The sequence below is a fragment of a genome, unplaced genomic scaffold (genome assembly GCF_019419815.1).
Source record: "Pyrus x bretschneideri cultivar Hongxiangsu unplaced genomic scaffold, Pyrus_bretschneideri_v1 Contig93, whole genome shotgun sequence".
In the NCBI taxonomy this organism is placed as follows: Eukaryota; Viridiplantae; Streptophyta; class Magnoliopsida; order Rosales; family Rosaceae; genus Pyrus; species Pyrus x bretschneideri.
Window position 1 is genome coordinate 1101766 of NW_025999835.1, and position 26291 is coordinate 1128056.

At 36.6% G+C, this 26291-nt stretch overlaps 3 protein-coding genes and 1 long non-coding RNA gene across 6 annotated transcripts; 1 reads left to right on the plus strand and 3 right to left on the minus strand.

Annotated features, from left to right (window-relative positions):
* Positions 1–280: 280 nt before the first annotated feature.
* Positions 281–6512, plus strand: LOC103966511 (protein PAT1 homolog 1-like). 2 transcript variants are annotated; one of them, XM_009379678.3, is made up of 5 exons: positions 284–707; positions 1461–1609; positions 1931–1987; positions 2726–2801; positions 3941–6512. In XM_009379678.3, exons 1-5 carry the CDS (start codon positions 653–655, stop codon positions 6019–6021), a joined length of 2418 nt encoding a protein of 805 aa, XP_009377953.2. In that variant the 5' UTR covers positions 284–652; the 3' UTR covers positions 6022–6512. The 2 variants fall into 2 exon arrangements, with proteins under 2 accessions (XP_048432870.1, XP_009377953.2); XM_048576913.1 differs by lacking the exon at positions 1461–1609 and having other exon boundaries at positions 281–707.
* A 1179-nt stretch (positions 6513–7691) lies between these two features.
* On the minus strand, positions 7692–12817 carry LOC103966510. 2 transcript variants are annotated; one of them, XM_048576914.1, is made up of 18 exons: positions 12561–12817; positions 12069–12141; positions 11921–11964; positions 11510–11552; positions 11126–11347; positions 10896–11012; positions 10686–10757; positions 10513–10557; positions 10341–10420; positions 10123–10187; positions 9974–10040; positions 9672–9785; positions 9323–9396; positions 8551–8648; positions 8407–8463; positions 8242–8310; positions 8104–8157; positions 7692–7923 (listed from the first exon to the last, which is right to left on the minus strand). In XM_048576914.1, the coding sequence occupies exons 1-18, from the start codon at positions 12812–12814 to the stop codon at positions 7855–7857; spliced, it is 1617 nt and encodes a 538-aa protein (XP_048432871.1). In that variant the 5' UTR covers positions 12815–12817; the 3' UTR covers positions 7692–7854. The 2 variants fall into 2 exon arrangements, with proteins under 2 accessions (XP_048432871.1, XP_048432872.1); XM_048576915.1 differs by lacking the exons at positions 7692–7923; positions 8104–8157 and having other exon boundaries at positions 8550–8648.
* A 451-nt stretch (positions 12818–13268) lies between these two features.
* On the minus strand, positions 13269–15158 carry LOC103966501 (protein TIFY 5A-like). The gene is made up of 3 exons (XM_048576865.1): positions 14912–15158; positions 14489–14570; positions 13269–13917 (listed from the first exon to the last, which is right to left on the minus strand). Exons 1-3 carry the CDS (start codon positions 14953–14955, stop codon positions 13714–13716), a joined length of 330 nt encoding a protein of 109 aa, XP_048432822.1. The 5' UTR covers positions 14956–15158; the 3' UTR covers positions 13269–13713.
* Positions 15159–17694: 2536 nt separating this feature from the next.
* Positions 17695–19365, minus strand: LOC125473724. The gene is made up of 2 exons (XR_007255523.1): positions 19014–19365; positions 17695–18143 (listed from the first exon to the last, which is right to left on the minus strand). It is a non-coding gene; the product is annotated as an uncharacterized LOC125473724 (long non-coding RNA).
* Positions 19366–26291: the final 6926 nt, after the last annotated feature.

Below are 26291 nucleotides of genomic sequence, written 5' to 3' on the forward strand. Positions count from 1 at the left end.
GATTGATATCGAATTGGGCAGGTTTTTTCTTCATCCTAACCACCTGATCGAATTTAAAATCGAGTTAAACATAAGCAAATTCGGGTTAACCTAACTCAATTTACATCCCTAATTAATTACATTATGTGACAGCTAGACAGCCGTACTAAAATAAACATCTCCACAGTCGACCCGGACATGATGGTCCATATCCCGCAACCGAGTCCGAATATCCGAGTTTAATAGAGAAAGAAACAGTTGGAAGCCAACCAATGAGAGCGCACCACCTCGCCGCGCCTTCTCTCTCTGCGTTTGCTCACCGCCATTCGCTGGAGGAAGGCACGTGCGCGAATGCGAAAGTCGTCTTCTCTTTCGCGCTGCAAAGAAAATGACCTAACCCTCTCCCTCTCTCTCTCCTCCCTCTCTCTCTCTCTCCAATATCCCTCTCAGAAGAGAGAGGGGTTAACCATCTTTCTCGAATTTGACCCGCGGATTCCCCTCTATTTACACTCCTTTGCCATCCCCCACCGCGTAAATCTCCTAATGAAGCCTTGGAGGTTCGGCGCTTCGCGGTGTTGGTGCTGATCTGGACCAATACGGCGTAGTTTTTGGTTCCGCGGCGGAGCTTCCAGTTTCTAGGGTCGGGGACGGCGGTGTTGGTCGTTCTGTAAATATGGAGAGATCTAATGGCACGGATTTCAGGGACTTGCTTGAGCGTTCCTCGTCAGGTCTGCTTTCGTCTTTTGCCTTCAAGATCTGTATTTTTTTCTCTTCTTTGCTTAAGAGGTTGTTTGGATGCTGAGAGAGTAGAAGGAAAGGAAACGACGATCGTAAATGTTTGAATGTCCTTTTGGTTCGAAGAATCTGAGGCGAAAATTGGCATGCGATTCTTGTTTCCCCTTTCCAATCTTTTCTCACCAGAAAATGATGAGGGTTTTTGTTCTTCGACCTGCTTCTGTAGCTTGTTTGGGAGATTTGTATAGAAGTCGAAATTCGGAGTTTATGATACTGTTTATGGATGTAAATTTTTGTTGCCCAACAATTTCTGCAGAGAATTTACTCTCACAATCAAGTTTAACTTAATTTTGATTTAAGGCTGTTTCGAGGCTGTATGATACCGGTCAAGTTCTCATCTTGACTGAATTACGAGGCCTAGTTATGAGAAAGACTGAAAATTTGTCTGTCTTTGTGGTTTGAATCGTATGCGAAATGAATAGTTGGGGTACTCGCTCTTCGGAATTTGCACAATGGCTTGATAATTGTTCTGTTTTAGTATGCACTGCGCTATTAGCACTTAGTACCATGACTTCGATGATTCATTTTCGCAGCTTTACTTGTTTATGAACTGTTGAAATTAGCTCACTTTTTTCAGATGTCTTGATGATTCATTTTCGCAGCGTAACATATTTATGAACTCTTGAAATTAGTGAAATTAGCTCTCTTTTTACGGATGTCTAACCTTTTTTTGTATTGTCATACAGAGAATAAACTCTTTGATGCGTCACAATATGAATTTTTTGGTCAAAATCTGGTGGACGAAGTTGAGTTGGGGGGTTTGGACGATGTGGAAGACAGGAAACCTTTATTTGGGCCTGTTGATAATGAGTACCATTTATTTGACAAAGAAGAGGTTAGATTATCTTCTTCTCCACACACACCCACCCACCCCCCACAAAAAAAACAGCTTACAATGGTCCGTAAGGCCAACAATGAAATAGTTTATTGTGTTTAATTTGCACTTGTGTATTTTTTGAAGCATTGTTTCACATGCTAAGTTATTCACTTACACTTGAGCTGGTGTGCGTATATTTTTCTTTATTCATGCTGAGTACTCTTAACACCTGACCTGATGCTATGTGCACCCATTTCCCTATCCTTTTTATTCCTTGTGATAAGCTGCATATTCGTTGTCTATTTAGTTTATTGACGTCAATCTTTCCTTTTGCATTAGGGTCTTGGTTTGGGATCTTTATCTGACGTCGATGATCTGGCAAGTACTTTTGCAAAGGTCAGCTTTCTTAACTTTGATGACTTTCTGAGTTTGTCTGCAATCAATAACTGTTGGTCCACATCTTTTGTTTGACATGGTTTTTTGAATGAAAGTTGTGTGGCTGTACTTATCGTTTAAAGATCTTAGTGACTGTTACCTGTTTTTTTCTTTTAGAAGTACTATTAATTTATATCTCTGGTATTGCATGCCTTTTGGTCCTGAATTCTTTTAAATCTTATCATTGTAAGCATGACATCCATTGAGAGATACTTCAAGCTGTATGTTCTTGCATATTATACACTTAAATTTGCGCGAAATTATGAACTTTTTGGTCAGTACTGGAATATATGTATCCTTTTATTTGTTCTTTGCTGATGATATTTCATTGCAACAAAGTAAGACTGGAATGATTGAGCTATATTTGTCATCAGAGTCTTATCTGCCACTTGCCAGTACTTACAAATTACTAGGGATGGTTCTACCCTGTAAATGTGATGGTTTAAATGTAGCATATTATATTATTTCCCTCAGTTTTAACTCTATGCTTTATTGTTATACTTGTGATTAATCAATATGTTTGTCTTTAAAGCTCGAAAGTTTTTAGATTCTTTTGTAGAATGCTTGATTTTTCTGGTCCATTGAGTTCATTTTCCTGATGTTTTCATCTAATAGCCTAGTTTGGCCCCCCCCCCCCCCCCCCCCCACCAAAAACAAAAAAAGAACTCTTAGTAGTGACATATTTTTTCTTTTGCATAGTTAAACAAAGTTGTAACAGGACCAAGACATCCAGGAGTTATTGGCGACAGAGGTTCAGGATCTTTTTCACGGGAAAGTGAGTAACTCTTAACTTTTGTCATCACATTATAGTGGTTCTTATTTTTGTTGCACGCATGCTTGCTCTGAAATTGTTCCTTTGTCCCATATGCGATAATGCTTATAATCTTAGGTCATCTTATTTGAGCCAGTATCCGCTGGAAATGAGCCTCTATTGAAGTCTAATAAATAAGACAAGAAATTGTCGGATATGCATTACACAGTTTTTGTTACCTCTGTTTAACATATATGATGTGTTTTAGCATTCCATAAACAATTTGTCAAATTGAAACATGAGTGCACTCGTTGTAACAGTATTAAAACTAGAACACTCATACAATTGTTTGCACATTATGCTTTATCATTGATTGATTTTTTAAGATCTAGATACTTGAGATTTAATTGCAAAAGATTGGGTGGTATTGTTGCTTTGCATTGCAAAATGAGGCATTTGCCGATTTGCCCCCCAAACTTTTAAGGCACTCTCTTCTTTGGCGGCAAGCTTCTTCTTCTTTCCATGCTCCCTGTGGTGGCAGCTGGAGCTTCAGACCATCGACCCAATCCACGCCTTGGCAGAACGACCTGGAATTGAATGTTGGGTTTCGAGGTCGGAGGAGAAACAGAGAGAAATGTTTGGTTTGAGAAGTCAAACAGAGAAGAAATATGGTGAGTAGAAAACATGGGTGGAAGAAAAGGAAGAAGATAGAAGGTTTGGAGAAAATGGCGTTTCTGCCCTTTAGAGTTGATCATGTGGATAGCACGTGACATACTTAACGGATGAATGGATGGAAAATTCAAAAATCCAACAGCGGGGTGGAAATTGACTAATTATGAGAGTTGAGGGGGAAAATTGGCCAATCCTTACCAGTTTGGGGGACAAATTGACGAATACCTCTTGCAGAATAGAAGTAAGCAGGCTGAAAAACAGCAGCAGTTAGCTATAAGATAATTAAGATTCCAAGAGTTCAACTTTTGTCTATGGTCATTATACCACCCTCTCCTTTTATCGCTAGTTAATTTTTATCACCTCTTTGGTATCTTTTGATGTGCTTGATTTCTTCCATTTGTGAAGTATGTAATGTAGATATATCTTTCTCTGTACAATTTCCAATTGTCTCGATTATATTTTGGCTTTATCTAACGTGGTGTTTTCTTCAGGTTCATCAGCCACTGATTGGGCCCAAGACGGAGATTTCAATAACTGGTTAGATCAGCATATGTTTGATACAGAAATTTCACAGGAAGGAAAGAGGTGGTCTTCACAGCCCCAACCTTCTTCTGCTCGATTTTCAGAATCAAAACAGCAAAAGCCTTTGTACAGAACATCTTCATACCCAGACCAGCAGCCAGTCCAGCATCACTTCTCTAGTGAACCAATTGTACCGCCCAAGTCAGCATTCACATCATTCCCTCCTCCTGGAAACAAGTTCCCACAGGGTTCACCACATCAGCTGAATCTTTCTGCTCTTGCCGGTGGTTCCCAGTTGCCTTTTTCTGCACCAAACCTTTCTCCTTTATCTAACTCTAATCTTCATATGGCCGGTTTACCTCTTGGGTTGCATTATGGAGGAAACATGCCTCAGTTTGCCAACCCTGGCCTTCCTTTCAATAGCAGGTCGCAAAATCATTGGGTTACCCATGCTGGAGTATTGCACGGTGATCATTCCAGCCTCATAAACAATATATTGCAGCAACAGCTCCCTCATCAAAATGGACTTATTTCCCCACAATTACTGTCAGCTCAGCAGCAGCAGCTACAACAGCAGAGATTGCACCACTCGGTTCAGCCATCTATGGCCCATTTTGCTGCAATGCAGTCTCAGTTTTATGGTACTCATCCTTCTTCATCACATAAGTCAATGCATGGGTTGTCCGACGTACGAGATCATAGACCGAAAAGAGGAAAACAACGTTTTTCTCAAGGCTCTGATGCTGGTAGTCAGAAAAGTGAGAGTGGGTGGATCCAGTTCAGGTCTAAGCACATGACATCTGAAGAGATAGAGAGTATTCTTAAAATGCAGCATGCAGCAACACATAGCAATGACCCCTATATTGATGATTACTACCACCAGGCAAGCCTTTCCAAAAAAGCAGCTGGCTTGCGGTTGAAACATCCTTTTTGCCCATCTCATCTTAGAGAGTCCCCCTCCCGAGGTCGTAATAGTACTGATCAGCATACTCATAGTTCTGTTGACGCTCTTGGGAGAATTCCCCTCGCTTCCATACGTAGGCCTCGCCCCCTCCTTGAAGTTGATCCTCCCCCTGGTTCTGGCGACGGCAAACAGGTCTCTGAGAAGCCTCTGGAGCAGGAACCCATGCTTGCTGCTAGAATTGCTATTGAGGATGGCCTTTGTCTCCTTCTTGATATTGATGACATTGATCGACTGCTACAACATGGTCAGCCCCAAGATGGTGGGGTTCAACTCAGGCGAAGGCGGCAAATACTGCTAGAAGGGCTGGCGGCATCGCTTCAGCTTGTCGACCCACTTGGTAAAGGCAGCCACTCAGCGGGGCTGGTTCCAAAGGATGACCTTGTGTTCCTACGTATAGTTTCTCTTCCTAAGGGGCGCAAGCTCCTTTCTAGGTTTATTCAGCTTCTCTTCCCTGGTAGCGAGCTTGCCCGTATTGTCTGTATGACAGTTTTCCGTCATTTAAGGTTTTTGTATGGTGGTCTACCCTCTGATCCTGGAGCTGCTGAGACAACTACTAATCTTGCAAAGACAGTTTCTACATGTATAAATGGTGTGGATCTTCGTGCATTAAGTGCTTGTCTTGTTGCAGTAGTTTGTTCATCAGAGCAGCCACCACTTCGACCCCTTGGAAGCCCTGCTGGAGATGGGGCCACTATTATTCTAAAATCTGTTCTTGAAAGGGCAACTGTACTCTTAAGTGACCCTCATGCTGCTGGAAGCTGTAGCATTTCTAACCGCACCCTTTGGCAGGCATCCTTTGATGAATTTTTTGGTCTGCTCACCAAGTATTGCCTGAGTAAGTATGAAACTATAGTACAATCAATATTTACACAGAGTCAGCAGAGTGCAGAAGTTATTGGTTCAGAGGCCACCAGGGCGATACATCGTGAAATGCCTGTGGAGCTTCTGCGTGCTAGTCTTCCTCACACAGATGAGCATCAGCGGAAGCTTTTGTCAGATTTTGCTCATCGATCAATGCCCATTTCTGGTCTTAATGCCCATGGCGGGAGCGGAGGTCAAATGAACTCTGAATCAGTGAGGGGATAATGGAGGACCTACAAGTTTTCTGAAAAAAAACATAATCCATCTTTGGCCGGCGATTCTTTGAGCGGAGGTCAGATTCTTTAACAAAGTGAATCTGCTTGGAACGTGGCTGGCCGGGGTGTGCCAGGGATAGTGCCTGCATGCGTGCATCCCCAACGAAGTAATTTTAAAGGCTTTGCTTTTATTTGTTGCTTAACTTTTTACTGTTTCGAAGGTCAAGAAAACATGCGATGCTCGGTTTGATGATGAATTGATAGTCATGCATAAGAAAAATGTGTAATGTGATGGGGTTCCGTCTGTATGGTACGGGGAGTTTGGAGTGTGGAAGTATGGTTCTTCTGGGGAGCTTTTATTTTGGTGGCTCTGTGTTGAACTGGAAGCATAGGGATAGAGATAATGTACAGGGTGTAGTCTTACAGAACCTTCAAAACTCCTTTTGTTCCATCTCTCTCTCATTTTCTCCCATATTTCAAATTGAGTTATCTGTCTCTCTCTCTCTGTTAGCAACTTATTAGCATCCACATTAATTTGTGTGTTTTCGTTCTTCTTTTCGAAAGGGAGCGACCGAATCGGGCGTCACCAGGTTGGTAAGGATAGAAAGCTGAAGGTGTTGAAGGTCATAATTGTACTATGTGATCATTCGTGTGTCTATGTAGATAATTTTCAATTTAAAATATAAATGTAGTGATTTTTTAGCATACTGGGTGTAAATTAAACAATAATTTGACTATATGTATATAAACAGAAAATTAGAGCATTAGTGTCTAGAATATTTTTGAAAACCCGAACTAGACTGAACCAGATTGAAATTGACAGAAGTATTTTTCTATTAATTCAAACCAAGTTATTTTGGTTCAGCTTCGGTTTGAGATTTAGGATACCGTCACCGCAATGGAGTTTAACAACCAAATTGAGGATGGAATGGTGTGGTTCCTCCACGCTTAGGATACCAGAATATCGAACCATGACGGAAGAAAGGCATGATAGAACTGTGAGGCCCAAATTCTTGATTGGAGGGGACACCTTTCTGCCCTTCCATCCTTTAGATAAATAGAGGGGAGAGCAAAGCTTTTGGTTTGTCATGTTGTTAAAGAGTTGAACAATGATTTTTAATGTTGTCAATGAGCAAGTGCCTGATCAAATTGATCCGGTCATGTAGGAACAATGTTCAAGTTTACAGGTCCATTAGAATGCCTCAGCGGTATACATCACTGCACCATCACTTGAGGCAAGTCGAAGATTTGAAGTGCATGGGGAATGTTGCAGAGGTCGCCCTCCCAACAGCTTCAGTCCAGGAAAGACCTATCGAGCCAACTGTGCGCATAATTAATCAAACCTGATATGAAAAAGACACTCACTACGTTAATTATGTATATTGCTTTCGACACTGATTACCATCCAGGGATATAGGTCAAACTTTATAAAAACCAATGTCGTTCACAACTTAACTTGCATGAAATCAGCTGCCAAGGTGACAGTATCGTAAATCATTGATACAATGCTATATGGAGAAGCTATGATTTGGGCTTAATTCGAGCCCTAATTTTGCGGTTACTTGTTGGCTTACTAGGAAGTGGAGATTTGCATGGGAATCATCGTGATCCTAATTGCGGTGAAGGGCCGCCAGAGATTTGCATGGGAGAGGTTCCTGGGAAGTATTTTCTACTTTTCAATTTAAAAAATAAAATATAAAATTATTTCACGTTTAAATTAAATATTTTAAACTAATAAGAATTTGTAATCCTCGAGTAATATAACAATCAACTCGATTAAAAAAAAAAAAAAAAAAAAAAAAAAAAAACTATTTCAAGCGTCAAGAATGTGAAAGTCTCTCGGTTAAAGAGGTTGGTGCTCCATTGCTGCCGATCTCTTCCTCATCGTCCAAAATGCGGCGTAGTATCGGTTCTGCAAGGAAAAAACGGACCTTAAGATTATCAAAAGCAACAAAGATTTTAACAGAACCAACTCAGTTTTAAACAGGTTTCAAAACATACGCAGAGATCCAGTTTCAAATTTACAACATGAAAGTGGAATAAAGAATTGTAAGGAAGAACAAGAAAAGCCACATCACATGGTACTACTTACTTGCATCATTGACCTAGGATTTGTAGTGTAGGTTGTCTCAACGGTACTTTCTTTCTGCAGTTCATGAACAAGGCAATTTATACGGTTATGATCATCCAATGATGCTTGAGCAACACAATAGAATTGGAATGAACTTACCTCGAAATGAAATCCGTAGTGCAAAGCAACCCTCTTCACATCCTCCAAACTCAGTTCAATAGATATTTCCTAAAACAAAATAATAAAAACAATTTTAAAGAGAATATAGGGCTCCCTCAGAGAGCAAGCGAGCAAACGAAACTGCTTAATTGAAAGGAAGCTTACATCTTGCCCATAGACATCCGCAAAGTGATAAAGTAGGGGACCCAGATTTATCCAAACCTGTCATTGAATCAATAAGGATTAATGAAAGTGATCAGACAGCGGAACACAAATTGAAGCCACGACTGACTGATTGAGGAACTTACTACCGCCGTCTTTCAAGATTCTTGATATGATTTCAATGTATTCAATAATGTTGTGCGCGGTATCAATAAAGAAACAGGTCACAACCGCATCCCAGACACCTGTACGTTCCACAACTATCTCCATGAGAAATACTACAGAGGTTATTTATGCAATTTCCTAGAGTGCATCCCAGTCTCAATCTTTCAAAGGTAATTTCCTCAGCAGTAAAGCAACGTTAACAAATTAAATTTGCTTCGCCATGAACTGTCTAAGTTTGCTTCGTCAATCTGTTTGACCAGGTTTTTCTTATTATACATTGCCCCTAAATTTACTTTGGAAATTAACTTTGTCAATCTTTGTGACACGAGATTCATTTAGGTCTCCTCACAAAGATTATATCAATATTTAGACGCTATGAATGGGAAGCAAGAAATTTATTTTATCTCACCCAGATGTGTTTATACCAGACAAGGCAACTACCTGTTGAAACCTATATTAGCCTACATTTAGCATTCTGTATGTCATTTTCTGTTTATTAATTCCCCACCAGCGGGTTGAAAGTCGTCCTGACTTGCTGTCTCAGGTTATCAACACAAGACCTTAACAATTTAAGACCACCCGTCACTATGCAGAAGCAACTTGCCACATTATACACCTTATAACAAATGGATTACCACAGGCTAAATGCAATGGAAAATTTCTTACAATATTTGCTACTACTAGGTGCTCAAAATATCAAGTGTTCATTAGCATCAATCAAATGTTTGAATATAAGAAACCCATATTTTCTTACCTACTTGGCTTGGATCGTTGTAAACCTCAACAAAGTCACCACCGCACATAGAAAATCCTTCAGTAATCCCTGCACTGTTTGAAAGAAAACCTACAATTATTGGAAAACAAATCCTAATAGAAGCTTTTATGAAAAGAAAATAGGATTCATATATTAAAAAATTAGAAGAAAAGCATGTTATTTCTTTCTAGGACAGCGATAAAAAATAAAAAAAGGATATTGAAGCGTATAGAGTATATTCAACTACAATCTATTTCAATGATTCATGGATAAACGCCTTAAAAGTATTTAGAGAACTGAAAGTATGTCAGAAACGCTTTTGTAACAAATGAATTAGCAGCATCAGTACCTAGCTGGATGAATATCTGGTACTGGAACGGGACGAAGTTGGTCACTATCTGAAAGTGAATTGCAATTGCTGTGGATCCAAGGATATATTGTCCACTCCCCAGCAGTTTGGCAACTGATTAACCAAACAAAAACATCTAAGAAAAGAAAACATAGAATACAAAATTAAAATGAAATATATCGGAAAAAGAATCTATTGCCAACCATTGAAAACTCTCTTCCATGGTCAGAAAAAGGATTCCTTTTTCGTGATAGCAAGATGATTAAAGACCAGTTTAAGGTGAGATGTAATGACATGCTTACTGATTAAGAATAAAATTCGAACATATCATCATGTAGTATGAAAATTCATTTCCCTGACTTATAAAACCTGTATAAAATATGAGAAATAATAAACATGAGTATAAATATGTTATAATCGAATTCTTAGCAAACAAAAAACGTATGCACACCTAGACACGAGATTTCCAAAGCCAGCCGCCCAAGTCCAGCACCAGGAACCAAACAGGCAGGAGGACTGTTAAAAAATAATTATGATTATCGTACACAGTAAACTAGTAAAGTACTTGGAAAAAAAAAAAAAAAAACCACTCGCTCGATAAGAAACAGTAATCTGATAATTGCAATGGTTAAGAAACGATACAAGCACAAGCCAACAGAATAACATTACCTTTCGTTAGAGCGATTAGCAAAAAGTGCATCAAGTTCTTCTAATATAGGCTTGTAGCACTGATCACGTTCTTTCTGTCCCTGTATTTTATATAATTACAAGCTTAAGTAAAACTGGGAATCACAGATAAGATATCCTCGAGCACAGAAATCAATGATAAATCATGAGATACCTCTGCCGCCCAGTCTCTAACTATGTTCCGTACTACACAACGAACCTGTAGCAAGGGTAAAAGAAATTTTGATAAATTAAACCAAAATTTTTATTACTTGTATTTCTTATTGCTTAAAGGGAAGACAAGTAGTCTCATAGAACCAGATATCCAACACACAAGAAGCAACATACCTTATCAACATCAACTAATGGAACATGTAATTGTAATGATGGATCCAACCATGTCCGAGTTGGTGAGGATACCTGAACATGTATCACAAAGAAAGCCACAATTTTAATAGGAAAATTTGGCCACTTTCTGAAAAATTAAACTACAAAAAGAGACAGACACCTACTCAAATAAGTTGTAAATTAAAGCTATAAAGAAACAAAAAATCTTACATCTCCATTGGAATCAATGGCATCATTCTCACAACAGTTCTGTGTCTCTTTGTCATATTCCACGCCTAGAGCATGTCTATCGGTCATGGACTCATGATGACCATTTTTGTCTACCTCCTGTGGTTATCTATTGAGGTCAAATTTCTAATGAAAAAAGACATATGAAGAGAAATATACATTTAATTCTCATTAATGAAAAGCTAACATGGTCTTGTAAGTGTTGCAGAAACCTTATTGGTAGTCTCTATTGGTGAACTGCACACTGTATTGCTCCCTTCCCCACAACAGGCCTGATCTGAATTGGAGGTATGCAATCTTTTGCTAGCGCAGGTAGACTGCGAAGAGAAAACATTATTTACTCCAGAAACATCGTGATTATTCGGGATGTTTTCAAGATGTGGTCCATCACAGACATCTATGTCCTGGCTCAAATCAAGTGGGGGTTCAAATGCCTGCAATGTAATATAAAAGTGGGGAGACAAACAAAGTCAAGATACCTTAATACCAATTAGACCAGTATGAGGAATCGCTCACATAATGTCAGTCCTTATCGGAATATCATCAAAAAAATTTCTATTGAAAGAAAAATAGATAAGTAGGAAGTCGGAACTAACCTGAAGCATGTTAAAAATGAAATATGAATTTGCAGAGATGCACCTGCAGAATTAACAAGTCTGACCCATTACAAATCTCGAAAATCTATTTTATCAATCATGTATTCAAAGAGAAAGCCCTAGGATGTTTTACAGATTTTTTTTTTTAAAATACGATATTATCTTGGTCGTCACAATACTCTAGAATATTCAGTAAATTGTCAGAAAATTTCACCACATTAACCTTGAGATTAGATTTTGAGTTAATATGTTAAGTTTTACTAGGTTCACTGTTAACTCTAGATCATAGGTACTTTGCCTACACATTTTACAGTTTAAATTAAAACCAAACATATGCCAGTAATTGGTGTAATATCCAAATTTTAGAAACTTGAAATTAATGCAATGAGAAAATAGTCAAGAAAACTTTACCGTCTTAGTCTTTGAAACTTCAATGGGTAGTGGGATAATAGAGCCTGCAGTATCAAGAGAGATCGTTAGAAACAAAAAAGATGGTGAAATACCAATTGGTTACTATATCCAAGTTCCTAAACATATGAAGGCTCTTATAGTAGTATACCTTATGGGCAGGTGGAAGCAATCTAAAAGATCTTTCATACCGTCTCACGTCCTCTTCTGACGCCTCCGGGTAGCTGCATTCAGATGAGGGGACATTATTCAAACTATAGGAACATATTTGATATCTCTGTGAAAATTAAACAAAATAAGCTGTCGCACCAACAGAATAATCAAAAGGTTCATAATTTCCGAAATTCGAGCCATAAAGTTTAAGAATTTATACACAATCTAATAGAGCACAATGTAAAGAACAGATATTCCAGCTGACAATATGACAATCACAGCAGCTTTTTTTTTCTTCCAAAAATTCAAATATTTCGACTGTTTACAAGAAAAATTAAATCTTTTGATATTAAACGAACAAAATTAGCGAAAGTATTAGGCTTTTACAATCATAGATGCAAATTAAATAAATCCCAAATCATCGAATTCAAACTTGAGAGAGAGAGAGAGAGAGAGAGAGAGAGAGAGAGAGAAAGAGGGAGAAGGGTACTTGAGATAGGCGCTGATGATGCGCCTGAGGGACTTGATTTCGAGAGCTTCTTCGAGCTTCCTCTGGCGACGTCGTTCGTCGTCTTCGTCCTCAACTCCTCCTCCTGCTAATGGATGCATATCTCTGCTGTCGTCGGCTCTGACCGACAGAATACTGACAGGGACACTCTGGTGTTTGTTCCAACAACTGATGAGAGTACTTCGACTCCTCACGTAGTCAGTCAAACAGGATGAGTTACGCATCATTGAATACATATAAAGGGCCGAGCCCAGCATGAAACACAATCTTAAGTTGACCAACCCAGTACCTGTTAATTGGGGGGTCTCATAAAGAGTTGGATATTGGATGTTTGGGCTTTTCGTATTTAAGATTTGACGGAATTTGAGGTTGACCAACTCATTAGTTCCTCATAATTTATGGGTCGAGCGGCCCTCACTTCTGTTCATTTCATAATCTGCTTCTCACTTCTGTCCTTAATTATATCACTTCTTACTTCATTGTGTTAAACTGTGTCCCATCTTACTCACATCTTATAGTCTTTGGTTGTCAATGTTTTCCCCTACCTCAAGTATTACACCAAACACAAATTAAAAAGTCGGTTAAAATCGTGTCTTTCTGGGTTATAGTGCCCTACACACAACATTGTCTTGATTCGATTTTTCTTGATTACATTTGCGTAAAGAGTACAATATATAACTATACAATGTTTGTTCATACAATGAAATACATACAATGGCTAGGTACAACGGCTCAAAAAAGGAATACTTACATACAATGGCCAAGTTCAATGGCTAGAAAACTATGAAAAATAAACATTATTAAAAGTGGTTAAAACGCAGTGCATCACTATGAGTTCTTATGAAAAAGATACATGAATTGATCTCTAATATTAATTAAACAGCACCTAAAATAATAAAATAATATTTGATGAGATATAGTACTAGTTTGGTACTAAGGTACTTTTATAAAAAGTGGGTATAAAAAAAAAGCTAAGCTAAAAAAGATGTTTGGTAAACACTTAAAAACAACTTATTTTCACAGTTTTGGACGGAAAAAAAGCTAAAAACGTGAAGCAACAAAAATGAGTTTATTCTCACAACATAGCAGAATCAATTTTTTTTTCAAAGCATATCAATACCAAACCAGCCTATACTCATAGGTTGGTGGTGGAGTTGTATGGAGAAGCTGCTTGACTTCTTTGCTTTCTCTTTTGGAGAAAGCTTTGAAGAGACCTCTTCAGGGAGACACCTGGAGGCCCATAAATTCGAGAGTGAAAGGCAAGCAATGCTGCGCTGGACCACATCGATCTGTCTCTTCCTTCCATTTCTCTAGCTGCCAACAAAATTATGGCCCTAGCCTACACCAGATAAACTTAACATATCAGATTGTCTGGTAACTCTTTGTCGTTAAAGTTTTCGTTTGAAAAAAAAAAAAAGTTCAAAGCTTATCTTAAATTGAAATCCTAATTGTCCTTCGAAAACATGGTCAAGATCGAAATCATTCTATTCAGATGTACCAAAAACATGAAAAAAATTAAAAACAATAATGATTGACTACTGATTAATAACACTTATGTTGGGTTCACAGGGTTGGACTCGAGCTACTTGTTGACTAACACTTCTGTTGCACATCCTCTTTTCTACCCAGAACTTTTTTAGTTTTGAAACCATTCTTCATGGCACGACTCTGATTGTTCTGTTCCTTTCATTTCTCAGTTTCCTCTTCTGTTTTTTGTTTGTTACAATGTTGTCATATAGCATTGACTCTCATAGATATACCGGAAAATCTACAATACCACGTTACATTGAATGCAACATGAAATAAACGAGTGAGATATAAAGAAACGGATCATATTCATACACATTGGAGAGAACCTACAGTTTTTTTCCCTAAAAATGCAAACCTATTTCATACAATACACGAAGTACCTGAAGTTCCGTCACGTCGCTAACAAAAACTTGTCCATTATGGAAAATCGTAATTTGTTCTTCGCTCCGAATTGAGTCACCCCTAACAAAGATTAGAGGGAAAGCAAAGAGATATCAGGGAAGTCTCTTTACGGTTTCCAAAAGAGACATCAACAAGCAAACAGATAGAATTAACCATTTGTTTGGTCATTTCAAATTTTTGGCATGATATATCAAAAGCAATCTCTTGTAAAACCAAAAGAAAAGGGCTATGTTTTCGAAATCGTCCATACACAAGCACAAAATGATCATAACTTATCATCCATTAATGTAAGTGTGATTTCATCGTCAATCTTATACGTCCACGGCTAGGAATCACTTATGTGCGTGTGAATTCGGAAAAATATCATAGCATTTCGGGCATGAAAACATTGATGAACTTACGTTGGAGTTTTGTGAGAATCCGACTGTGGTTCAGAAGTGGCCATCGGAGAAAGTTGAACGTACGAGCTGCACTCCGCTTCCGATAGCCGCCAGGAGGAGAGACTACTATTCCATCCAAGAATTAAATCAAATCATAAAAATAAAGAGATGGTTTGTTATAGGAGAGTATTTGATAAAAATAAAAAGCATAAAAAACGTGCCCCAAATATTGGCTTGGCATTTGGCCACGTGAGAAATTCTTTCACTCTCTTTATATCTCTATCCTTCACTCCCTTTCTCCCTCTAATTTTCTCTACCTCTCTCTCACACTTGCTATATTATGACATTGCGTGTAGGTAGCGGCCTTTTGTCTTTTCAGATTGCATTCCAAAAATGAAAAGTACTGTATTGCAATTCATGAGTGGTGGAATTTGCAGGGTTTGTTTTGCTTTGTTGATGCAATTGACTCGTAATCCTATTTACTTGCACGTTAGGTGGAGACAAAAGCTCAAAATTGAGATATTTTGTTAATGGATAATCATCATCTCTTTTAATTGAATGTGGTCTCATATTATTACGAATTTGACGCCTTACTCTTAAATGAAAATTTTATTTTTACATTTGACGCGGATTAATCATATTGAACATGTCTTTGTTAGAAACAAGTTTAATTATTGCAATCAACAAAAATATCTTTTGATATGTTTCTCTCAAATCCAAAAACAGGGTTTGTTTGGATGGGGAATTTAGTGGGTTCCAAGGGATTTTGTTTCGTGTTGAGTTAATAGGTTGTGCATGAATTTGCCAGGTCTAATTTCGAGATTAATGCTTTAGCTAGAAACACTTTGAAGGGCGTAGTGAGAACCATTTCTGTACACAAGTATAATATATTGATTATTATATGAGTAATTGCTAGTATCTAGACTCACTTAAAATGTCGAATTTTGTTACAATACTTATAAGTACTCACTGCTATCATTATTTGAACATCAAATATGTTGTAATGACATTTACAGAACATATCCAATTAATGAATAGTGATAATACTAAATACTTGTGAATGTTGTAGGCCAGTCCTCAAATTCTCACATACAATAAGAAAATGGACATCGTTAAAGCAAGAGGAGAAATAAACAACACAGGCATGGATAAGACTTGTTCCACAAACGCCGTTGTCATACAACTAGGCATGTATTGCAGCCCACTTGCATTGCAATTATCACGTACTTTCACTCACATTACATATTGTCATTCATCTAGCTAGTCAAGTCCTCCTTTCTCAAAAGGAAAGGTTGTTTTCATAACTAACTTAAGGCACGTGGAAATTGTCCCTCAAATGGCACGTGCTTAAATTTGTTTTCCTTTCATTACAAATGCATGAGAGCCGAAAGCCAATCATGTGCAAATGGGAGTTGCAAGTCTTATGAGATGGTGCCGCTTTGCTTGGTTTTTTTACTGGTTTTGTAAAGCAAATGACATATGATGCTTTTATAACTACTGTTCTAAAAATCTTCACCTACCGCTATTTAAGTTCTACTTAGCGTCGTTTGGGTTTCGTTTAGACGTTAGGCGGCTGGTCATCGTTCCGATTAATTTTTAGGCATTTGAAGATTAAGCAAAGGGGCCTAGAACTGCTTCGGCATCTGCCTAGGCGCCGGTCTAGCCTACCTAGACCCGCATAAGCATCCGCTTTGCATTTTATTTTTTAAATAAAATGTAAAAGACTTGTTGAATACTTAAATGAACACTCATTATATGCTTGCTTGTTCCCCATGTGCTCAATATGTTTATTTTGAAATTTGTGTATCTTAGTATAATTATGTATCTTTTAAGTACCAATAGACACTTATTTATATAATATATAATAAATTTACTTAAGTCCGTCTAGCTGTCTAGGCTCTAAACCCCAGCCCACTACCCTGACTAACACCTAACATCTTTTAGAACCTTATTCATAACAACACCCAAAGGACCTTGTAGGGAACAACATATATTTGTAATTTGTGTGTTTAGGTTGTGTGAAAAATGTGATATTTCCTCTATATGTTGTAAAACTTTGGAGTATATTTAAAGGAGGTGGTGCACTTTGGTATATTATGTCACACCATTTATGCACATGCCATGTTTTATTGCTATTACTGGATCTCAACTGTTCCTAACTATTTTGTTCCTTGCTACATTTGGATTATATCTAACTCCAATATCTTGGTGCCATCATGTTACCAGAAACTACTTGGGATTGTATGATTAGACCATAATTAGGTTTGATTGTGACAAGATTAGGTCAAAGTTGAATATATATGACTAAGCTAAACTAGTTAATAAGTGGAAAGAATCTCACACGTTGAAGCAAAACTTGAAAGTACGTATATTATTATATATAGCTATCTTAAGGGGTGGGCAATGGACGGGGTCGGTCCGGGTTAGGCCTAAACCTGTTGGTTGACCCAACAAGCTCGGGTAGTGATTTTTAAAACCCACTAGCAAAGAATAGCCCACACGATGCTGCGGGATTGAAAACCGCACAAAAATTTGGCAATCAGTATTAACCTTAACATTAAGCAGTTGTAAATTCACAAATACCAAACACATGCTTAATTTAAACACAAATGTATAATTTCAGATTGAGATACACTTCCTCACACATCCCAGTTTATAAAATGATTATATGAATTTTAGACTATTAGACAAAATTGCAAGCATGTTGGTTGATTGTGTGAAATAGGACTTAAAACTAATAAATTAAATTGTTCAAAAATTAATAAAAAATAAAAAGAACAAGGAAAAAAAAAAAATCTAACCAATATCAATATTAGGATTTCTATTCAGGCTGAACCCATGTCTCTACATAAGTTTATTTGATAATTTACATATTAGCTCCATTGAACCAAATCAAATGCAAACAGAAAACATAAAATTAAGAACAATCCAGAAAAGCCATCCAAAAAATCAAATCACACTGCAAAACAGTTGAACAAAAGCCGGAGAGTAAGAGGAAAACCTTTCAAAGCATCTGAAACTTTGAGGAAAAGCACAATTCTATTGACACCAACATCTCGAGCCTTTCCAACGTGCTCCAAACAAAGGCTTACTCAGAAGCAGTAATAATATTTCATAAAAATGTTTACATGAATAAGCTTGTAAGATACTGAATTTCGTGAATCAAACTTAGGGGAAACGCTCCAACTACTCAAATCTCCTTCAAGTCTTTAGCTTTGGAATCAGACAACCCATTTCCCAAACTCATCCATTTCTGCAGGAGATGAGCAAAAGAGAGGATCAACTGAAATATGCACAACTATGAAGCTAAACATTATGGTAAAAAATCTTGATATGAGTACCGCGTCCACATCAAGTAATAAGAAACGGAAAAACTGCTTTCCAAAATGTATTGATTATCAAAGGTCACGAAAGTTCCAGTATCCCCTTTTCTTTCACAATCTAAAAGGGAAACAAATGATTTATAGAGATTGCTCACATCCCCAAAAGAATCTGATACAAAAATTTGTTAAAAATATATTCAACTGATTGAAATATTATACAATACTAAAGTTCACAGAGTAATTGCAACAAATCTTTGCAAGTCATTCAGATTATGGAAACATAATTGCTGGTACGTTATCGAGAAATATGTATAGCTTAGCTTCAAATAACACAAAAATAAAAATGAAAATGGCAAGAAACAATAGTACAATGTTCAAACACACAAAAGTAATTACTTGCAAAAAAATACTGGAATTTTATGAAAATCTTCCTTCAAATACAGAGGACCCATACAATCTTTTCCACACTCAACCAGCCTCCCATCAAACAAAATTCATACTAATAACAGCAAAATAATAATAATAATAAAAAACCAAAAAATAAAAATCTGTTTCCAAAATATGAAGAACAATATGATGATTTAGTGCAGCAAGCAATTCCTCGATTCGGATGCAAAATTTTAATCACTCTTATCTGTTTTCCTTTGTTTTGAGAGTCTTAAACTCAATTGAGATTACACAGAAAATATAACTAAAGTCCCAACCTTCTCAGAAAACTACAACTATTTTTACAAAGAGGCAGACAACAGAAATAAAAAACCGGAATACGTGAGAACCGAAATGTTAAAAACAACACATACCCATTTCAAAGACCAAAATCCTGCAAAGACAAAAAATCCCAGGATCAGTATATTAGCACTCCGTGCTTTGCACCAAAATCAGAAAATTAGAAAAATAGAATTAATTTGATAGCATTATACTTAAAACCCTCAAATTTCCAGTCAAAAAGGAAAATTAATACCTCTACAAAAAATAATCAGGAGATAAAAACTCAAATCCTAGAAAATAAAATCAGCAAAACGAATCATATAAAATGCGATTTTGGATGGATCATTGCTATGATGTGGCAGTGTGCATGAGCTTTGAGAAGCAAATTTTGATGACCCTAAGCAACATGAGATGACATCACTAATTTATTCCCACAGTCAAGGTCCAAAGCATTCAGAGAAGCTCCACCGGAGCTTTTTTTGCCCAGCACCTGTCCAATTAACAGCCCGGCCTGCTGTCCAAAAGCTCCAGCCCGTGAAACAGCCTGGCACCCAGCTCATGCCAGGCAGCAGGCCAGTCCATTTCGAACAGATCCAGAAGCCGGTCCAAAACTCTGGCGCATGCACAACACTCGCGACTGGGCGCGAGTAGGGACAGCGCTGCAGGTGGCGGGCTCCGCGTTTCAGCGCAAGTGGGCTTCGAACAGCTGAGGGCTACGTGGCCCTCCTCAGAGTCGTTGGATTTCCAACGGCTAGTTTTTGTAGGCCGTTGGATTTCCAAAGGTAAAAAAAATTTAAATTTGACTTTTAAAATGAACCGTCCGATCACAGATCAACGGTCCACGTTTTTTTCACCAAAAATTAAACAAAAAAAAAAGGCCCAACGGTCAAAATTTTGACCGTTGGCCACGTGGCAGCTAATTGGCTGTTGGATTTGATTATTTTTCAAATCCAACGGTCCAGATTAATTACAACATTAAAATTTATTAAAAATTAATTAAAAATTGTGAAATTTTTTTAAAAAATACAGAAAAATTTTAAAAAAATTAATTTTTTTGAATAGACTGTCGGGATTGGTCGAAAATCTTATCAGAAATCTATCTACAAAATAGTACGTTCGGATAATGACATGTAGCGTGACAAGATTGGTTAAAAATCTTATCGAAATCTTGCCTAAATTATTGTAAACAGGAAGTGACACGTGGGTTCTCAGGATTGGTTGAAAATCTTAGCGGAAATCTATTCACAAAATAGTACGTTCGGATAATGACACGTGGCGTGACGAGATTGGTTAAAAATCCTATCTGAAATTAAAACTATTTTTTTATTTATTATTTTATAAAAAAATTATTTAATATTTTAAATGGACTGGGTGCCAGCACATTTTTTTTGGGGTGGAGATGCTTTGGCCTATTACTGTTCATTAGGGTTTATTATTGTTCACTGAAGTGGATAAATGGGCTAGGTGCTGGCGCAAAGTCTTTAGGGGTGGAGTTGCTCTCAAGAGGAGTTGCAAGCCTACAATGGATTAAAAACATTCATTAAATCAGTAAACTGATAATACAAAAGCATTGGAATTTAAATAGAAGATTAGATTTGATTAGTTTATAGAAATTGCAAAGTACCTTAACTCAACCATGTATTACTCAATGGTATCCATTTTAGATGTGGAAGCAACTAAAAACTCTACAAAACATATACAAATGAAAGTAAAACAAGTCAAAAAGTATTTACTTGAAAAATGAAAACCAAATACAAGTGCAAATAGTTTATTACCTGATATGATCTCCTCATGGAGTTCCATCTCATTAATGGATGATGATTCAACTTCTGAAGAGATAGGAGATGACTTTAATTAGTTTTGTGTGCAAATCAGTGCCTCTATCATCTTAGGAGCCAGGGAACTCCTATAATCATCAAGAATACGCCCTCCAATGCTAAAGATAGATTCAAATGCCACTGTGGAAACTGGTATTACAAACACATCCCTTGCAATCTTAGCTAAAATTGGATATTTTTCCCAGTGGACCTTCCACCATTTCAAGCAATTAAATTGCTTATGCATTGGATTCTTAGGAGGTTCCAATAAGAACCTATCCACCTCACTTCTTAACTCACCACTATTTCTCTGTTTTCTTATCTTCAAAAACGACAACCTTGCATCTTCAATAGAACTACCATCAACAATCGTTGCTGCACTACTACTAGATGAACCAATATTCGGAGCTTGGGGAGCTTGTTCATTAGACTTCAAATAAAAGTCATAAAGATGCAGTAACACATCTTTAACACCTTTGTTCAACTTAATCACTTTATCTGCACTATATACAAAACTGAAGCAAAATGAAACATAATCCAATTTAAATCTTGGATCAAGCACCATTGAAATAATTAGCAGTTTATTAACATTTTTCACATAACCCCAATATTTTTCATACTTGAGTTTCATACTAATAGCCATTTTTTTTTGCAACAAATGATCTCCACTGCTACCAAGAACTGTTAGTTCTCGTTGTATTGAACACATCTCATGAAATGCAGTATTAAAAGTCATAGTTAAAGATCCACTGAACTTGAGTGTCACATCATAAAATGTTTTCAGAAACCTAACAAAAATTGATGCATTATCCGAATCATCAGTTGTAGGAGGAATCAACCCTTTTTTATTAATCACCATCTATAAAGTAAATAACAAAACGTCCATCATCTTCCTCCAACCTTTCAAATGCTTTTTGGAACTTAAAGGCATCAACCAACTTTAAATAGGTGGAATTCCACCTTATTGGTACATCTAAAAGCACAATACCCTTAGACTTTATTTTCACACGATCCACACATTCCTTTATTTTTTTTAGCCTTGAGGGCAAGGACCTCACAAAAGAAAATACAATTCTTTTAACCCCTCAGACACTATCAGATTCACAATATGAGCACTACATCGTAAATGCATGTACACACCATCAAGAACAAGTACATTAGTTTTCCAATTTCTCAGTTTCCTTTTTCACATAATTAACAGCCTGATTATTTGCTCAAGCATTATCAACAGTGACAGTGAACACATTTTATATTCCCCATTCAATTAGTTTCCCAATTGTTTCCCCTTTGTGATTAGGTACAAGATAAAAATTCAATATGCGCTTATGCAATTTCCAATCACAATCAACAAAAAGAGCAGTTAAAACCATATAACTAACGTTTTGTGTAGATGTCTAGCAATCAATGGTAAGGCAAACTCTTTATGCATTTGTGGTCAACACATTTTTCAAAAGCCTCATCTCATCCAAATACAATTGAAACACATCTCTCGCAATAGTTATGCATGAGAGTGGAGTAAATTTTGGGGAACTAATACCACAGAAAAGCTTAAACCCTTCCTTCTCAACAAAGCTAAAGGGTAGCTCGTCAAGAACTATCATCTTGGTTAACCCAACCCTACAAGCTTCCTTACTAAAGCCAATTGCTATAAGGCTCCTATTACCATCTTTCTCCCCAAAGTTGAGGATTTTTTGTTTTTTGTCCTCAACCCATGAGGATACCTTTTACACTAACTAGACAAATGGTTCCACAAACAAGAGGTCCCACACTTCTTCGTATCACAAGCATAATTCTTCTTACACTAGTTGCAAGCAGCTCTAGGGTCATTGGGATCAAAAGATTCACCACCATCAACTTTGGTGAAGTGATCTCACACAGTGGACATTTTCTTACTTGCTTTTTTCTTCTTACCATTATCCACAAGTGGAGGAGGTGGCATTGACGAAGCATCAGCGTTGGTCAAAGTTTGAGAACTTACTTTTCCAGTAGCTTCACTCAATTTGACAAAAGAAAATACAATATGAATGTCAAATAAATAAATAGAAAACAAATGAAAAAAACAAAGAAAAAAAAAACACTCTAACATGCATATAATCCGAATGTGTAGTATTGATTCAATACATTAGTATTAGTCTATTAGATATAAAAAAAAATTGGAAATTACCAAAAGCGATATGTAATACATCAATTCACAACTATACATGAATTTACACTTATACACATTCTGCAAATTTCACATTTGAAATTTCATTTAATAGTAATCAATATACTGTTAATTTAAATTTAACAAAGCATCATTATAATTAGATAAAATCAACAAAAAAAAGAAAAAAGAAAAAAGAAAAAAAACAAAGCCTTCTTTCCGTTCTGAAATATTCATCCATAGGATCCCAAAAAGGCGACAAGAGAAAAACAAGCGTAATAAGAACACAAAGAGAAGCAGCCAATACTGCTTCCTATGTGAAAAAGATTTCAAAAGCACAAATTGGGAGGAAATAAAGAGCTTGAATTGCTTTTTCTTTTTGCTGACTAAGAAACCTAACTACTTAAATAGAGAGAAAGGCATAGTCTAATATTCCAATTAATTTATTATCAATACTCAAATTAAAACTCACCAAAAGTTAAGTAGCAGCTTTCACCGCAAGTTCCCCAAGCTTAACCACCCAGGAATACAAAGCCCCAGAAAACTGCACCAAAAAGAGACAATCGTGTTAGAATTTCAATATAGTTGGACATGAAAATAATTTGAACAAAATTTGAGTGAAAGACTAAAATCATCACCTAAAAGCAATAGCCACTTGATCAAGAATGACAAGAACTGAGATATTAGGGATTTGGGATGCAGCGGTGCAGATAACAACAATGAAATTATAAGGTTTTTATAGACTGAGAGAAGAGGAGAAATCGATCTCAAAGAGGCCATAGAGAATAATCAGGGGTAAAATTGATTATTGCATGATTTCTAATTTCTTGATTTCTGAATTGTCTGAGACCATCTCTAACCCTTGGAATAAAATCTAAATTTTTAGCCTAGAAAATTTAGGTTTTTACCAAGAAACAACTTTTCTGCTCCAACCATTATAGCCTAAAATTTTAGCTTCAAATTATTAAAGAATGAATTTAGGTTAATTTTTAATTAACTTTAAAAAAATTATGTAGACTATCCTAAATTAATTTTATGAACATTTTAACTTAAAAATATTTAAATTCCGATAAATATTGAAAAACCACTAAACTGACACTATGAAACTCATTAAACACTATGAAAGAATATGAAATGCATGAAAGAATATGAAACGCATGATACAAATGTTTTTGTAAGATGGTACAGAGAAAAATTGGAAGAATTGTAGGAAAAAAGTGAATTTTGTATGGATGTTTGAACAAATACGTAGGGATTTGTAGAGTTTTTTTAGTAAAGTTTGAGTTAAATAATTTTTTTTAAATAATTTTAGCCGTTGAATTTAAATTGGAGTCTTTAAATCTTTTTCTAATATTGGATTTGATTATATTAAATATCAACCGTTGGATTCAATAAATTTATAAATATAAAACTAAAAAAAATTAAAGTTGAATTTGGGCCGTTGGATTAGTCAACGGTCCAAAGATCCAAATTGTTGGATTAAATCAAAGAGTAGTTAGGCTCTCAATTCTTGCTGACAAGCCTTTCTATTTTGTAGACATGCCGATGTGCATGGGACCCAGCATGTCTGGTTTGGAAAAGTTGGGGTGTGAGATTCAAACAGGCACGTCAAATCCCATGCAGGTGGCCTTTACTTGGCGCGTTTAGTTGCACCAGTGGGGTTAAAACCTAGTATTTGGCCCAATTTTGAGTTTTAATCCAAAATCAAAATTTAGGCCAAAGGTTAGAGTGAAATGTGGTGGGTTTAGAAGCCAAATTTTGAGATTACTCAAAGGGTTGGAGTTAGTCTGAGGGTTTGACGGAAGGAGGAGTGAAATTGGGTATGAGGGTTTGACGAAAGGAGGATATTCCAGAATTGAGAGGAAATCGCATAAATTAGCTACCATATATCTATATTCAGGTGCCCAAGTTTCGGCGGGTTTGTAATATTGCAACCCATGTAATAGTGGCTATGGATCGGGTGGCCGAGTTTAAACCCAGAAATTATTTTTTTTGGGCTTTTAACCGACCCAACCCAATTAATGTTTGTTGGGTTGGTCGGGTTGATCGGTTGACCCGCACAAACGCCCACCCCTAATCTTAAGGATCTAACTTGTGGATGTTTTAGTCATATGATGACATCTAACCTAGCTATGTGATTAGACATGTGACTTTATGTCGATCACTAGGTTTTGTGACAAAAATAATGAAATGATGAAAAATACTTAATTTGCACAATATTGTCGAAGTCCAATGTGATTAATTAGCCAAAGGTTCAAGTCTCACTCAACTTCGCCATTTGAGCTAACCCAAGCGACAACTTAATTATGACTCAATGCCTACCCTCGCTCTTTTGGCTTGTGCAATGATAATATACAGAGTTATCTATAAGGGTAATGTTATAGAGATAAAATTTGTAAATTAAATTTTGTAAATCAAATGTTGTGAATAGTGATGATTGAATTATTACTTAATTGTTGATTAACATGCTTATTTCTTATTGGTGTGCATCATTTAGTTGAAAATTTTGGTTCAAAAATTTTGTCTCTTAAACATTACTCTATCTACAAATGTTGTGCTAAAATGCGTAGAAAATAGGGGCGGCATGAGCGAAAGCTTTCAAGCCTTTAAAATTATGAGTAACATACGAATTGTTGTGTTCCCATGGTCACTAATCACACTAAGAATTGAGACATATATAGCTAGTGAGCGCCTCTACAAACAAGGGAAGTGCAAAATTTCTTAGGGTAGGGTTAGTGGGACTTGGTCAAAAGGTTTGTTTTATGTTTTAGCGGACTGCTAGGCGGAAATAGCATTGACTTAAGAATGTTCTGCGGTTCACACTCTTTTACTTGTGTTGAAAAGCTTGTTGGTTGAAGCCGTAAAAAAAAGCTTGTTGGTTGAAGCCTTGAAGGTATTGTTGGGTTGGATTGGCAGGCCAAGGGCCTGCTTTTCATTTTGGATAGTTGTGTGCATCTTCAGGAGAATGAACCAGTCTTCTACTTTGAAAAAAATGTATAATTTTTTATAAACGAAACAATTTATGTTCTTGAGATTCATTTAAAGATCATCTTTGCAAAAATTATTCGAATTAGAGTTTGTTTAGTCCTCTAAATATATCAAATACATGGACGGTTTATCATGAATATACTACTTGATATCTACACCGTTAATTTATTTGATACATTTAGATGACTATGATTATAATGAAAAATAAAAAGATGGAGAAATAAAAGTCCGCTTCAAAATACTTCTTTTAGAGTACTTATGCTCAAATGTATTTTGAGTAAAATCACTTCTATTGAGTAAAATCACTTCTATTAGGGCTAAATAGCCAAAATGATCCTTGAGATTTGCATAACTCATCACTTTGGTCCTTGAGATTGAAAATCAATAGAAATGGTACCTGAGGTTGTCCACCATCCATCATT